Below are 11,951 nucleotides of genomic sequence, written 5' to 3'. Positions count from 1 at the left end.
TGGCTCAGGCGCATGCCCTCCTCGGCCGTGTGACTTGAGGTTCTTCGGTAGTGTGCAGACTGCTGTGAGTCCACAAGCCGCTTTCTCTGCTGTCTGACCCGCTCGGCTCCGCGATGCCGGTGGACCTTAGCAAGTGGTCCGGGCCTCTGAGCCTGCAGGAAGTGGATGAGCGGCCGCAGCACCCGCTGCAGGTCAAATACGGCGGGGCGGAGGTCGACGAACTGGGCAAAGTGCTGACACCCACCCAGGTACCGAGGGCGGAAGGGGTGCAGCTGCTGGAGGCTGGGAGACTCTCAGGTCCGTGGGTCGGCGACCCAGTGGAAGTGGGGAGGACGTTCCGGTCTCTAGTGCGCCGGATCTACCTAGGGAAGGGAGTCGCGGTGCCTAAGCCGCAGGCCTGCTGACCGCTCCCTCCCCGTTACCGGCGCCCGGAACCTGGCACGTGGCGGGCGGGGCTTCCCCTGTGGAAGAAATTGATACACTCTCCTGGGACTTCGAGGAGCAGGCAGGGGAGGAGGCCTTCCCCCGGAGGAAGTGGGCAGTGGCTGCTCACGCCCCCAGAGCGTCCCCTCCCGGCCCGGAATATTAGGCCGCAGTGTGGGGAGTAAAAGCCCCACCCGAGGGCGTTTGACTCATTATGTAACCGGTGAGCAGTAGAGCCCTGTGATTCCTCCTTTGTTTTTAACGGTCTGGAGCTGGAAGCCACCCAAAGGTAGGTGCGTTCTGCAGCTGGAAGGCTCGAGGGTAACGGCCGTGTTTTACGGTTTGGCCTTTGACCCCCGGCCCACCAACCCCACTTGGCTAAGGCCTAACCAGGTTCTGGCTGCTGCCAAGTGGGGGAACTAGGTGCCCGGACACCGTGGCCAGTAGTTGGTCCTGAAGCTTCGGGGCAGCAGTGCGAATAAACAGTGCTCAGATGGTTTATTAATTTAGATGTTTACAGAGTTTCTTGTTTTGGGTGTGTAAAGTGCCCGTCTGGCAGCCTCTTTTTGCCAAACTCACTGTCCACGTCTATCCATCTTGGTTTTCTCTGCCCTTTTAAATATACACTTAATTCAGATTTCACTTTAGCAGGCCCCAGATAATGTGGTCTCCAGTCTAGAGATTGTGTCATTCCAAATAATGTAAGGTTGTAGTCAGCAACCCTTGAAATCCTGACCCACCTCTTTCTGTTAATAACATGCTAGGATACTAGCCCCATAGTGTTGTTGGGACTAAAATAAATAACGCATATTAAACATCAGTTCTGGGTTCTTTGTTGAGTCAGTACAGTTGAGCTTTTATTAATAATTTCTGTGCTTGACCTTTGAGGAATCCAAGGTCAAAGAAAGAGTGCTGGTTTCTTCAGCATTTCTGACTTTTAAGCTCCAAATCTGTTCCTTCCTACAGGTTAAAAACCGGCCCACCAGCATTACATGGGATGGCCTTGATCCAGGTAAATTGTACACCTTGGTCTTGACAGATCCGGATGCTCCCAGCAGGAAGGACCCCAAATACAGGCAAGTTGGAGAAAGATGGGGAATAGTGGGTCATCCAGTGTGACCCAGTGCTTCTTGCAGTGTGTAAGTCCCTTGCTGGACATGCTGTGTGGGAAAAAATAGACTTGATTTGGGGTGTTCACTTCCATGCTTAAACCTGAGTGTGCTTTTTGCTCCCTAGAGCAAGATTCTAGAATAGCCGAGAGCTGGATCTACCCAGGCCTGTTTTTGTACAGCCCCATGAGCTGAGAATGATTTTAACATTTTTAAAAGAGCAATAATACTTTGTGACATGTGGACATTACATGAAATTCAGACTTTGGTGTCCCTAATTAAAGTTCTGTTGGCTGACTTCGCCTGTGAGTATGTACCGACTTCCTGTGATGCTGATGGTCCTCTCTTCCTCCATGCAGGGAATGGCACCATTTCCTGGTGGTCAACATGAAGGGCAACAACATCAGCAGTGGCACGGTTCTCTCCGATTATGTGGGCTCTGGGCCTCCCAAGGGCACAGGTCAGTAAAGGTTGCATTTGGAAGGAGATGGGAGGGGAGCCTGGGTGCATATTAGGATTGATATAAAGTGCTACAAAATCCTAGTCTAGCTTTTAGAGTTTTATATTTATGAGAGCCCTTACCCTAGTGAAGATTTTAGGCAACTCCGTTCCCCTCTAAAGCAGCTGCCTGTCGGGGACACTCAGACCCACTGTAGTGTCACGTGGCCAGAACCATGGTACTGGTTAGATGGACGTTCTTTTAGAGAATAGTGTATTGGACCTTGCCAAGTTGGATCAGTGCTGCCTAGGCTAATGGTGGGAGATGCGCTGTTATCATGTTGTGCCTGACAGGTGTTGCCATTTCCTGGAACAAGGAACTGGAATGAGGCAGAACACTTGATCTTGTACACACTGTTCACCCATAAGTTACTCTGAAGAGGTACAAGAAGGTCCCTGACAAGGGACCTGGTGTTTTATCTATAGGCCCAGAAGCTCAAAGTCCTCTCATGCATTCATAAGAGGGACCTCTGTCCCAAGCATCTCTTTAAGTTCTCTAGAGCCAGTTATAAAATCAGGCAATTTAATTATGGAAAGTATACCTATGAGAATAAAGCAGTTCTCTCAAGTAGCAGCTGTGTTCTCATTAACCAAAAAAGCTTCAGTGACTCACTTCTTTTTCCTTTTCACATTTGTTTAGTAAGGTATAATTTACATTTAATAAAACACAGATCAGAAGGGTTTAATCAATAAATATTGACTGGTGCATAAATTCATGTTAGCACCATGGGAAATAAGATGTAGGATGTTTCTGTCACCCCAGAAGGTTCTTAAGGGACTTTTTAAGTTAAATTTCCCCAGAGCTAATCATGTTCTGGCTCTTCTCTCTATGGATTACTCTTGCTGTTCTTGTATTCTTATAAATGGTGTCATGCAGTATGCATTTGTGACTGGTCTTCTGGACTTAAGGTAGTGTCTGTGAGACTCATCCAGGTGAGATTAGTAGCTCCTTCCTTGTCATTGCCAAGTGGTATTCCCTTGTGCAAATATACCACAGTTTGTGTAGCCATTCCCTGGACATTTGGCTTGTATTTTAGTGTTTGGATATTATGAATAAATTTGCTATTTCCATTCTTGTCCTTTTATGGGCATGTTTCCATTTTCCTTGGGTAAATACTTAGGAGTAGAATTGTTGAGTCATAGAAGTCCAAAATGGTTGAAAAACTTCTATACTCTAATCAGCAGTATTTCAGCAGTATACTGAAAGAAAGTTTCAGTAGCTCCATATAAGATTCATGCCATATGTATTGATAGAACCATTCCAAGATTCATCCATGTGGTAGCATGGGACAGGATTTCCTGCCTTTTTTTTAAGGCTGAATAATATTCCACTGTACATATATACTATATTTTGTTTATCTTTTCAATTGTCAGTGGACATTTGGAGTGCTTTCACCTCCAGGCTGTTGTGAATAAAGTTGCAGTGAACTTAGCCCCCTCTCATAAATGGGGGGTGGTCTGGGTCCCTCCGAGTTGGTGCATTCTCAGAAAATGGGTGACATCTCCCTCTCAGATGCTTAGCTATGTGTATGTCTTCCCTTCTGCCTCTCCCCCCAGGCCTGCACCGCTATGTCTGGCTGGTTTACGAGCAGGAAGGACCACTGAAGTGTGATGAGCCCATTCTCAGCAACCGATCTGGAGACCACCGTGGCAAATTCAAGGTGGCCTCTTTCCGCAAAAAGTACGAGCTTGGGGCCCCAGTGGCCGGCACGTGTTACCAGGCCGAATGGGATGATTATGTGCCCAAGCTCTACGAGCAGCTGTCTGGGAAGTAGAGGAGATGGACACCGTCTCAGAGTTCCCAAACAGTGTTTCAGTTTAGTGATGCATGTAGATTTTCCCCCATCTCTCTGCCTAAGCCCTGAGTGGTCAGATTTAGATTTAGGGTGACTTTTCTTTCCTTCTGCCTGTATTGTATAATTTTAGGGGGGTTATGTTTTGATCAAATTTGAACTCCATTTTGGTGGGGGATTCTTTGGTACTGTGATGCAGTTTATCCAAATGTTAATAGACGAACAACAACCCAGACTTTAAAGAAGAAAAAAAATTCTGGTAAAAAGACCAGGTCTGCAGTATTAGAACAGAACTTCAAAGAGTCTTTAAGGGAGGTTGAAAACAAAAAAGAGATTGACTGTCTCCGCCTTTGTGACCCTGAGCACAGAATTGTGTGTGAAGGTACCTACTGGCATGTGTTTTCACGGCTCTGTCTCACCAAGACAACCAGGGGACCCCCAACGTCTCAGGCTGGTTACTGCGTGTCAGTGTCCCACTGTGGCTCCTTTAAAGAGCAATACTGGAAAAAGCTCCATAGAAGAAATTGCTTTGCTGTTAAAGCCTGGCCATCTAGATGAGCAGCAGGGCTGGGTTGGGTAAGAGGTTATCAGAATCTGAAAGTCTGTGCTTGTTAAATTAATCACACTTTGGTTTAAAAAAGAAAACTGTTCTGGAGTTGGTGAATATTGTGTTAATTTTGCTGTTTGCTTATAGTTGAATAAAAATAAAAACACTGTGTAGATGAACCCGGCCTTCAGATACTTTGCCTTTTTCAGTGTGGGGTTTCATAAATAATGAGACAGCAAGAGATAATCTTTAGGGAATTCCCTGGCAGTCCAGTGGTTAAGACTCCATGCTTCCACTGCAGGGAGCCTGGGTTTGATCCCTGATAGGGGGAAGATCTGCAAGTCATGTGGTGCAGACCAAAAAGAAAAAAAACCCTGACCATCTGTTAAGTGAGTAGCCCCTTTCCCTGATCAGCAGTGATGACTGGGACTTGATGTAGGAACTATACAGGGGGTTCATACTTATATACGTGTCATTACACAATAGCAGGAGCAACTATTAAAACTGGAGGTCTTAAAGTCACAAAACTTTAGGCCAAATCTTGCCTGTAAAGCACTTTGTATTTTGTAAGTGGTCCTTTCCAACCTGAGAGTGAAGCTGGTTGAAAACGTTCCCTTTTGGTGTAGTTCAGTATAGAAACCACAGCAACGACTAAGAAGTTAGTCCATGCTTCTCATTGTTCCGTGATCCATATAGATCTATACCAAAAGAGCGGGGGAAGGGGAGACGGAGGTCTGTTTCACTGACCTGGTCTGTAATGGAGAAGCATCCTGGCCAGACCTGGCAGGTGTCAGCAGAGCTGGGCCTTTCCCCACCTTTGGCTGCAGTACCTCTTCTGAAAAAACTGTTGGGAAATGTTGCCTCGTGTAATCTCTGGGGACGAGTAAGGGAGAACATAATTTTTTTTAACTTCAGGGTTTTAAAATTCAACTTTTAAACAATATTTTGTAAAACAAAAGCTATAAAGGGAATGACTACCCTATTGCCCTTAAAAATAAATGTAAGGGACTTCCCTGGTGGTCCAGTGGCCAAGACTGGGCTTCCAATGCAGGGGGCTTGGGTTCAATCCATGGTTGAGAAACTAGGTCCCTTACGCCACAAATGAAAGATCCCACATGCTACAACTAAGACCCAACCAAATACATACATAAATAAATATTTTTTTTTTAATGTGAGAAGCAAGACATGCACTTGGTAAGACAAGGCAAATGGTAAAGAAAATGCCAAGCCTCCTCCATGGCAGTTAGCAGTTACTTGTTTTCTTTCAGAAGCAAATGTAAATATTCATATCAGCATATATCTGCATGTATATTGTTTAGTCTTCTATACACTGGTATACATTGTTCTGTACTGTTCCCCCTAGCTAATGTACCTTCATGTCATATGTCTTAAGGTAAAAGGTCACCACAATTCATATCATTATTTTGAACAAATTATCTACTTTATAGATGTTCCATAATTAACCAGTCTAGTGCCTTCTGTGGTTAGATTATTTCTGGTTATTTGCTGTTTTAAAAAGTGCTTCAGCATACGTTTCTATGTGTATAAAATGCTTTTGTGAGTAATTCAGTGGGAGTAAATCCTTAGCATTTTCAGTTCTGATACTGATAAACCACCCTCCAAAAATATCACTCTGATTATATTCATGTCAGTGGTACATGAAAGCACCTGTTTTTCCGCTTGCTCACCAGTTTTCTTGTCTGTTTACCAGTTTTCTCAAACTACCTGTTTGAACAGTTTGATATTTATGTATATTTAAAATCATTTATTCTTTTTATCTAAAGTTCTGTTTTCTTTGAGAGTTTTTAAAAATCTGCTAACCCACAGTATTTTTTTGATTCTAGATATAGAATCTAAAGAGTAATGAGGAATTATAGTAATCTATTAGTTTCCTTGTTAAAACAGGTACAGACCCAAAAATGATTCAGAAACAGGTAAGCAGCCTAACCAAAATTATGAAGTGTATGCACAAGAAGTTCACACAAAAAGAATACATATGAAAGCACATATTAATAACCTTAGAAGCAAGGAGATACCCTGCTTCACCTATTAAATTGGAAGAAGTGAATTTGCCCTCAGAATCCCCTACTTCCAGCTAGGAAGTAGGGGATTCTGGTTCTGAATGCAGCTCTGGCTTCAGAGCCAGCTCATCACCACTTCACCCACTTGCACACAAATTCCTTGCGAGGTTTAGCATCCTCATGTGAAAAAATGGGCGGGAGGGAATCATTAATCTGCCTTATTTACCTCAAAGGGTTTTGGAGAACCAAAAAATGATCTGTTGAGATTAAATGGATTAATACAGATGAATAAACTTGACCTGACTGACATACAGGGATCATGTCTACAAATGGCTCACTTTGCTAAAGGCTACACAAAAGTGTGTCTGTAGGTTTTAGAACAGAAAGACACAGGAGTCTGTTCTGTAACATGGTGCAGCTTAGCAGCCCTTCAGAGCCCAGTATTTCTAATAAACCTAAACCCTTGGGAGCTGCTCATCATACTGACTTAATTATAGAAAACATGGCAGTTACTCTGGAGGCCCTCAATCCCTGGTGAACACAGACTCTAAGACCATACATATCTAGTCCAAGCTCACAAAAATTTTGTTTTCTTCTAGAAATTTTATAGTTTGATTCTTTACTTGAATCTGTCATCCATTTTGAATTAATTTTTGTGGATAGTGAAATAAGGATTGGTGTTCAAGGTTTCCCATGTGGATGTCCAGTTGATCCAATACTATCTGCTGAAAAGATTTTCCTTTCTTCATTAAGTTGTACCTTTATAAAAATATGTGTAAATTAACCATATGTATTAATCTATTTCTGAATTGTCTGCATGGTCCCATTGTTCTGTGTTTATCTTTTTGCCCATATTAAAGTGTCTTGATTACTGTAGCTTTATAGCAATTCTTGAAATCAATGGAGTAAGTCATCCAATTTTCATCTTTTAAAAATTTGCTCTGGTTATACACATACATTTTAGGATCTGTTTGTCAATACCTATAAGAAACTTTGCTGGAATTTTTATTGGGATTGCACTGAAACTACAGATGGATTTAGGGAGAATATATATCTTAATACTATCGAGTCTTCCTACCCATGTGCAGAGGATGAGATGGTTGGATAGCATCACTGACTCAATGCTCTTGAGTTTGAGCAAGCTCTGGGAGATTGTAAAGGATAGGGAAGCCTGGCATTCTGCAGTCCAGGGGGTTGCAGAGTCAGACATGAATTAGTGACTGAACAACAACAATTATTGATATGGTGGGATTTAGGTTTTATTGATATGATAAAACAACAGAAAAATGTTTTATGTTTCATCATTTCTATGGCAAATATATTACTAAATTAAAACCAGAGGTATATGTAATTCTTACATGTGCATGTTTTCAGCTACCCAGGAATACTTTTTTCAGTAGATATTTAATTTTCTGTTTTTTGTTTGCCCTTTTATGTATACCATTTTATGTTTTCTGTTTGCCCTTCTTTTTCTTTATATCTCTGTTCTCCCTTTACTGCCTTCTTTTGGATTATTTGAATTTAAAAATTTTTAATATTGTTTGAGTATCTTAATTCATCTCTTGGATTTTTGGCTAATACTTTTTTGGGTTTTGTTTTTGGTTAAGTTACTCCAGGAGTTAAAATATACATAACTTTTTTTTTTTTTTTAACTTTTTGGTTGTGCCATTCAGCATGTGGGATCTTAGTTCCCCACCCAGGGATCAAACCCATGTCCCCTGCAGTGGAAGCTCAGAGTCTTAAATATTCATTGGACTGCCAAGGAAGTCATACATAACTAATTTTTCATAGTCTGCTTAAAATAAGAATTGTACCACTTCATGTAAAATCTAGAAGCATGGCAACCATATGGGTCAAATAACCCCCAACCTTTAATTTATGGTTCTCATATGGATTGCATTTATATACAGTGAAACCCTCCCCAGACAATGTTATATTTATTGTTTATAAGTATATATATATATCTGTATATTTTAAAGACTTACAGGGAAAAAAACCTTTTCTATATTTATCTAGATATTTATCATTTCTTGCTTTTCCTTTCTTCCTAGAGATCCAGTTTTCCTTCATGTTATCATTTCCCTTCAGTATGAGGAACTTCCTTTAGTGTTTATTGTAGAGTGAGTCTGGTATTGGTTTTAGTTTGCCTTCATTCCTGTGTCTAGGCTGCTTCTCCACAATCCACCTGATTTTATTCCTCTGTATCTTCAGATAGTTGTTTTTGCATTTTTGTCTATTTTTTAGCTGTAGGAAAAGCACACAGCTATGCCAAACTAGAACAACAGAAAAATGTTTTATGTTTCATCATTTCTATGGCAAGTATATCACTAAATTAAAATCAGAGGTATATGTAATTCTTACATGTGCATGTTTTCAGCTACCCAGGAATACTTTTTTCAGTAGATATTTAATCAACTAATTACAGTTGGTGGTAAGTTCAATACATTTTTACTCAGTTAATTAGACATCAATGGTAAGTGTTCTCTGATATTCCCCATGACTGTAATTTTTCCTTTAAACTCCTGGTCACACCTGTCCTTGTCCACTATTGATTTAAATTACTCCATGCTTATTTACTTTTCAGTGGAGATTTAAACCATGAGCAGACCCCATCCATCTTACTTATTGCTACATCTCCAGGCACACAGTAGATGCTCAATAAATATTTCTTGAATGAATGAGCTGAACGTATGCTGATCCTGGCACTTCTGACCCCCCTTACTCTTTCTTTTATCTATAGCACTTATTTCTATTTAAGATCATTTAAAATTGTAATTCTTATGTGTCATCATTTTCCTCCTAATGTAAGCTCCATTTGGGTGAGGATCTTTAAGGTTAAGATACATTGACAGAGCTTAAACATCTGGCACTGCATCTGACATACAAGGTAGTCAGTAAATATTCAGTGAATAGTTGCAAACCAAAGGGAAGCAGTCCTTATATTATGACAAACCTATAATAATCAACTCAGGGGAGTTTAGTATATGCTGGAATAATACCAGACACTGGCTCTCTGCTCCCGTCCCCAGTACTTTTATACCTCTTCTAGCTACTATTCTGGTCCCTGTCTGTTCTTACTGCCTAAGGTACTAGGATTTGGAAGACAGTCTGTACCAGATGTTAGGATCACAAACCCACATTCCTTCTGATAACTCCACCTTGGGACATATCATTGATAAAACTGTGGAGAGGGAATTTTTACAAAGCTCAGCACCTATAATCTCACAGACATAAGGCCTTTACATAAGCTAGCTAGCTAGTTTTCACTACAGACAGAAATGGATGAAATAAACTACAGGAAGTTTAATGTCCCTTTGCATGGCAGTGTGATTATACTTAGGAGTGTGGGTTCAGAAATCAGGTCTCAATTCAGACTCTATTGCCTCCATTTACCCTGGTCTGAGCTTAATTTCTCATCTACAAAATGTTTATAGAGTTCCATCACATGGTAAGCATAATGCAGTACAGCCTTTTCCAGTATTACTTTCTGATGTACCTAATATGGGAATTTTAAAGACCTAAGCTGCTTAGGAAACTGGATGTTAATTATTAAAGGATGGACTTCCCTGGTGGCCCACTGGTTAAGAATCTGCCTGACAATGCAACGGATATGGGTTCGATCCCAGGTGAGCAACTAAGTGACTGAGTCACAACTACTGAGTCCGCGCACGTTAGAGCCCATGCTCCACAACAAGAAAAGCCACCCCAGCAAGAAGCCCCGTACAGCAATCAAAAGTAGCCCTTGCTTGCTGCAACTAGAGAAAGCCCACATGCAGCAACAAAGACCCAGCACAGCCAAAAATAAATAAATTGATTAAGTCTTCATGCTAGAGATCAGTTCTCAATGACCAGGGCTCAGAACCCTAAGAATATGAAATCTTACTGAGACTGTCTTGACCCCAAAAAACCATACCCTAGAAGTTATATATTAGTATTTTACTCCCTCATTGTCATGTGCACAAAATTATTCTAATAAAAGCTGACTATGAGGGGACAGGGTATCTACTATTACAGTGGGATCATTTCAAAATTTGGTTATAATGTCTTCTTCACAGCCTGCTTTAAGGTGCCTCACTTCTCTGAGAGACAGGGATCAAGACCATCTCCAAGAAAAAGAAATGCAAAAAAGCATAATGGCTGTCTGAGGCGGCCTTACAAATAGCTGTGAAAAGAGAAGTGAAAAGCAAAGGAGAAAAGGGAAGATATACCCATATGAATGCAGACTTCCAAAGAATAGCAAGGAGAGATAAGAAAACCTTCCTCAGTGATCAGTGCAAATAAAGAGAGAAAAACAATAGAATGGGAAAGACTAGAGATCTCTTCAAGAAAATCAGAGATACCAAGGGAACATTTCATGCAAAGATGAGCACAATAAAGGACAGAAATGGTATGGACCTAACAGAAGCAGAAGATATTAAGAGGTGGTGGTGAGAATACACAGAAAAACTGTACAAAAAAGATGTTCACGACCCAGATAATCATGATGGTGTGATCACTCACCTAGAGCCAGACATCCTGGAATGTGAAGTCAACTGGGCCTTAGAAAGCATCACTACGAACAAAGCTAGTGGAGGTGATGGAATTCCAGTGGAGCTATTTCAAATCCTTAAAGATAATGCTGTGAAAGTGCTGCACTCAATATGCCAGCAAATTTGGAAAACTCAGCAGTGGCCACAGGACTGGAAAAGGTCAGTTGTCATTCCAATCCCAAAGACAGGCAATGCCAAAGAATGCTCAAACTACCACACAACTGCACTCATCTCACACACTAGTAATGCTCAAAGTTCTCCAAGCCAGGCTTTAGCAATACGTGAACCGTGAACTTCCAGATATTCAAACTGGTTTTAGAAAAGGCAGAGGAACCAGAGATCAAATTGCCAACATCTGCTGGATCATCAAAAAAGCAAAAGAGTTCCAGAAAATGATCTATTTCTGCTTTATTGACTATGCCAAAGCCTTTGACTGTGTGGATCACAACAAACTGTAGAAAATTCTGAAAGAGATGGGAATACCAGACCACCTGACCTGCCTCTTGAGAAATCTGTATGCAGGTCAGGAAGCAACAGTTAGAACTGGACATGGAACAACAGACTAGTTCCAAATAGGACAAGGAGTACGTCAAGGCTGTATATTGTCACCCTGCTTATTTAACTTCTATGCAGAGTACATTATGAGAAACGCTGGGCTGGAGGAAGCACAAGTTGGAATCAAGATTGCCGGGAGAAATACCAACAACCTCAGATATGCAGATGACACCACCCTTATGGCAGAAAGCAAAGAAGAACTAAAGAGCCTCTTGATGAAAGTTTAAGAGGAGAGTCAAAAAGTTGGCTTAAAGCTCAACATTCAGAAAACTAAGATCATGGCATCTGGCCCCATCACCTCATGACAAATAGACGGGGAGACAGTGGAAACAGTGGCTGACTTTATTTTGGGGGGTCCAAAATCACTGCAGATGGTGACTGCAGCTGTGAAATTAAGACACTCCTTGGAAGAGAAGCTATGACCAACCTAGACAGCATATTAAAAAGCAGAGACAATACTTTGTCAACAAAAGTCC

The 11,951-nt window shown here is 41.4% G+C and overlaps 1 protein-coding gene across 1 annotated transcript; it reads left to right on the top strand.

Annotated features, from left to right (window-relative positions):
- The first annotated feature begins 17 nt into the window (after window positions 1-17).
- Window positions 18-4,549, top strand: PEBP1 (phosphatidylethanolamine binding protein 1). Its single transcript, NM_001033623.2, is given in 4 exon segments — window positions 18-248; window positions 1,390-1,499; window positions 1,892-1,992; window positions 3,588-4,549. Coding segments are annotated over 4 exon segments (564 nt in total). The 5' UTR covers window positions 18-113; the 3' UTR covers window positions 3,806-4,549.
- Window positions 4,550-11,951: the final 7,402 nt, after the last annotated feature.

This window comes from Bos taurus, chromosome 17 (genome assembly GCF_002263795.3).
Source record: "Bos taurus isolate L1 Dominette 01449 registration number 42190680 breed Hereford chromosome 17, ARS-UCD2.0, whole genome shotgun sequence".
NCBI lineage: Eukaryota > Metazoa > Chordata > Mammalia > Artiodactyla > Bovidae > Bos > Bos taurus.
The sequence above is the reverse complement of the archived record's forward strand: the minus strand, read 5'-3'. Positions and strand labels throughout refer to the sequence as shown.